This window comes from Sinocyclocheilus anshuiensis, unplaced genomic scaffold (genome assembly GCF_001515605.1).
Source record: "Sinocyclocheilus anshuiensis isolate Anshui unplaced genomic scaffold, SAMN03320099.WGS_v1.1 scaffold128, whole genome shotgun sequence".
Lineage (NCBI taxonomy): Eukaryota > Metazoa > Chordata > Actinopteri > Cypriniformes > Cyprinidae > Sinocyclocheilus > Sinocyclocheilus anshuiensis.
The window spans coordinates 75397-77797 of record NW_015555710.1 but is presented as its reverse complement, the minus strand read 5'-3'; the positions used below and the strand labels follow the sequence as shown (position 1 = coordinate 77797).

General features: G+C 38.2%; 1 protein-coding gene across 1 annotated transcript in view; it reads left to right on the top strand.

The window, feature by feature from the left end:
* Positions 1-1463, top strand: part of tapt1b (transmembrane anterior posterior transformation 1b) — an 18791-nt gene extending 17328 nt beyond the window's left edge. Inside the window, exons 13-14 of the mRNA XM_016464923.1 lie at positions 446-612; positions 734-1463. Of these exons, the coding sequence (XP_016320409.1) occupies positions 446-612; positions 734-966 (400 nt within the window). The 3' untranslated portion in view covers positions 967-1463. The remainder of the gene's footprint in view (positions 1-445; positions 613-733) is intronic.
* The last annotated feature ends 938 nt before the right edge of the window (positions 1464-2401 follow it).

Genomic DNA, 2401 nt, shown 5'->3' with positions numbered 1-2401 from the left:
AAGCAGTTGATGGCGATTTACTACCAATCACGGAACCGGCTTCACTGACGAGATACGCATGACAATCGCATGCGATTAATTGCACAGCCCTAGTTTCAAATAAATAAAGTCCTTCAAACTTTGTTCATCAAAAGAAACTGTATTTCCTCGCTTCATTAAGCAGCACAACCATTTCCAACTGGGATATCAATGCTAATTGTTTTTTTGTTTTTTTTGAGTACTAAAGTAATGGCTGCTGAAAATTCAGCTTTGCCATGACAGGAATAAATTCCATTTTAAAATAAATCAAAATAGAAAACAGTTAGTGCAATAATATTTTGCAACTCTTAGCTTTGTTGAACATAAGAATCCTTTTTCAAAAAATTAACTGATCCTAAAATTTGACCAGTGACGTATATGATCTGAATGTTGTGCTGAGCCTGTGTGTTTGTGTGTGTTTATTCAGTATGATCACCCTGAAGGTGCTGAACAGTATTGTGTTGTTGGGGAAATCCTGTATGTATGTGAAAGAGGCAAATATGGAGGAGAAGCTGTTTCAAAATCCCCCCTCTGCAGCTCCCAGCAGAGTGTCCAGCAGAGCCCACCGTACCAAACACACACGCGAACCACCAGGTAACACACATGCACATCTTCTGACCCACATAATAGAGAGAAGCCTGATAATAGACAGAAAATAGTTTGCAGAGTCAAGGTTTTGTTCTCACTAACCCATTGTGTCCATACCCCTCTAAAGGTGAGCCAGCGGAGGAGGGCATGTCTGCATCAGTCACCACTCAACCCACCCAAAGGGATGAATGCCCCGCCCCTCAGATCCCCACCAGCGAATCAGATCAGTTCCTCACTACACCAGATGAATCAGAAGAGAAAAGCCTTATTCAGGACGATACCGAACTTAAACACAGCGTGCCCAAAAAAGACTTGCTGGAGACTGACCGCTTTACTATCTGCGGTAACCGTATCGACTGACATTAACGCGCACCTTCAAGTTTAAGAGTGATGCCAGGTATGCACTGAAATACCCGCCCTCTCTGCCAGCTTGATTAGTTTGACATTTGAACCTGAGCTCGTTGGAATGAGACAGCGAGAAACTGCGGGATATTTATTAATAAGCGATGCACCTAATTTATTTAAGACTTAAACACACTTATACACAGACAATCACACCAACACACACCGTTTAACCAATTGGAATCCACCTAGTGACGTTTTCACACTTTCAAGAGGTTCAAGATCACCAGCGGAGGTCAACTTTGGACGGCAGGGAAGATCTTGGTCTGATGCTCACTGTACTTGCCTTTCAAAGGGGGCATCCAATTAAGAAAATGAGAGAAAGGGGTGGATTATATTCCTAAATTACATATTTGGAAGATTCCATGCATTTGTGGAAAAATAGTAGGATTCAAATAATCAAAAAATGTAATGTACAGTGCTCCAAAACAAATGTCAAAAATTCTTACAGTTGTTTTTTTCTTCATTCATAATTTCTCTATTTAAAAATGTCCCTTCCCCTCAAAAGACTTTTAATTTGAAATATTACCATGTTCATTGTCAGTCAGATGTGTCAATTACAGATGTGTTCCGCAGATTTTGTGTTTGTATCTTTTGAGTGAAAGCAGACAAAATACCGTATCACTATTTTATTTATTTATATTTTTAAGAGAGTTGCTAATTTCAGTTTAAATGCAGGGTTTCCAGTAACAAAAAAATAATGTGTTTTGCATCGTTTGAGGTAATGACCTTTTAAAAGGCCATTGTGATACTGTGATGAAATGCATGCCTGTGATATGTGGATTGATTGAAGTGCTTGATAAGTCGGCATCTGAATGAAAGGATCATAGATTTTTACAAGACAGTCGCATGGAATCAGAAAACTGAAGTACAGTATCATAACGTGATTTGCCAGCTAATATGAAGGAATGAAATATTTTCCCTTTAAGGATGGAAAGTCTGTTTTTTTCCCCGCAAACTCTTATTGTGCATCTTATTGTACCAAGAGTAGCATATCAGATGAACAATCGTACATTGGTGCTGATGTTGGGAGCAGATGCTAAATAGTCAATTACCAACATTCCAAAAGTCAGAATCTTGACCAAAGCAACGTTGAATATACAACCTTTTGCTAATATCTTGGGTATATTAAAAAAAAGGCCGGTTGACCCCAAATAAACCATTTTTACAAGTCAATAAGCATCAGAATCCAGTAATGTAAGCTAATAACAATGAGCTTCATAATAACCAACTTATCAGTCATCAGTGACATTTGTGAAAGCCCATGATTAGTAATAATGGATCATGTATAGTGCTTATTGAACTTATTGGAGTGCGTTTTCATCATAGACAATAATGTTTTCTACATTTGCTTTACATAACAGACCACACTGTCTTAAAAAGTAGTTTTTGT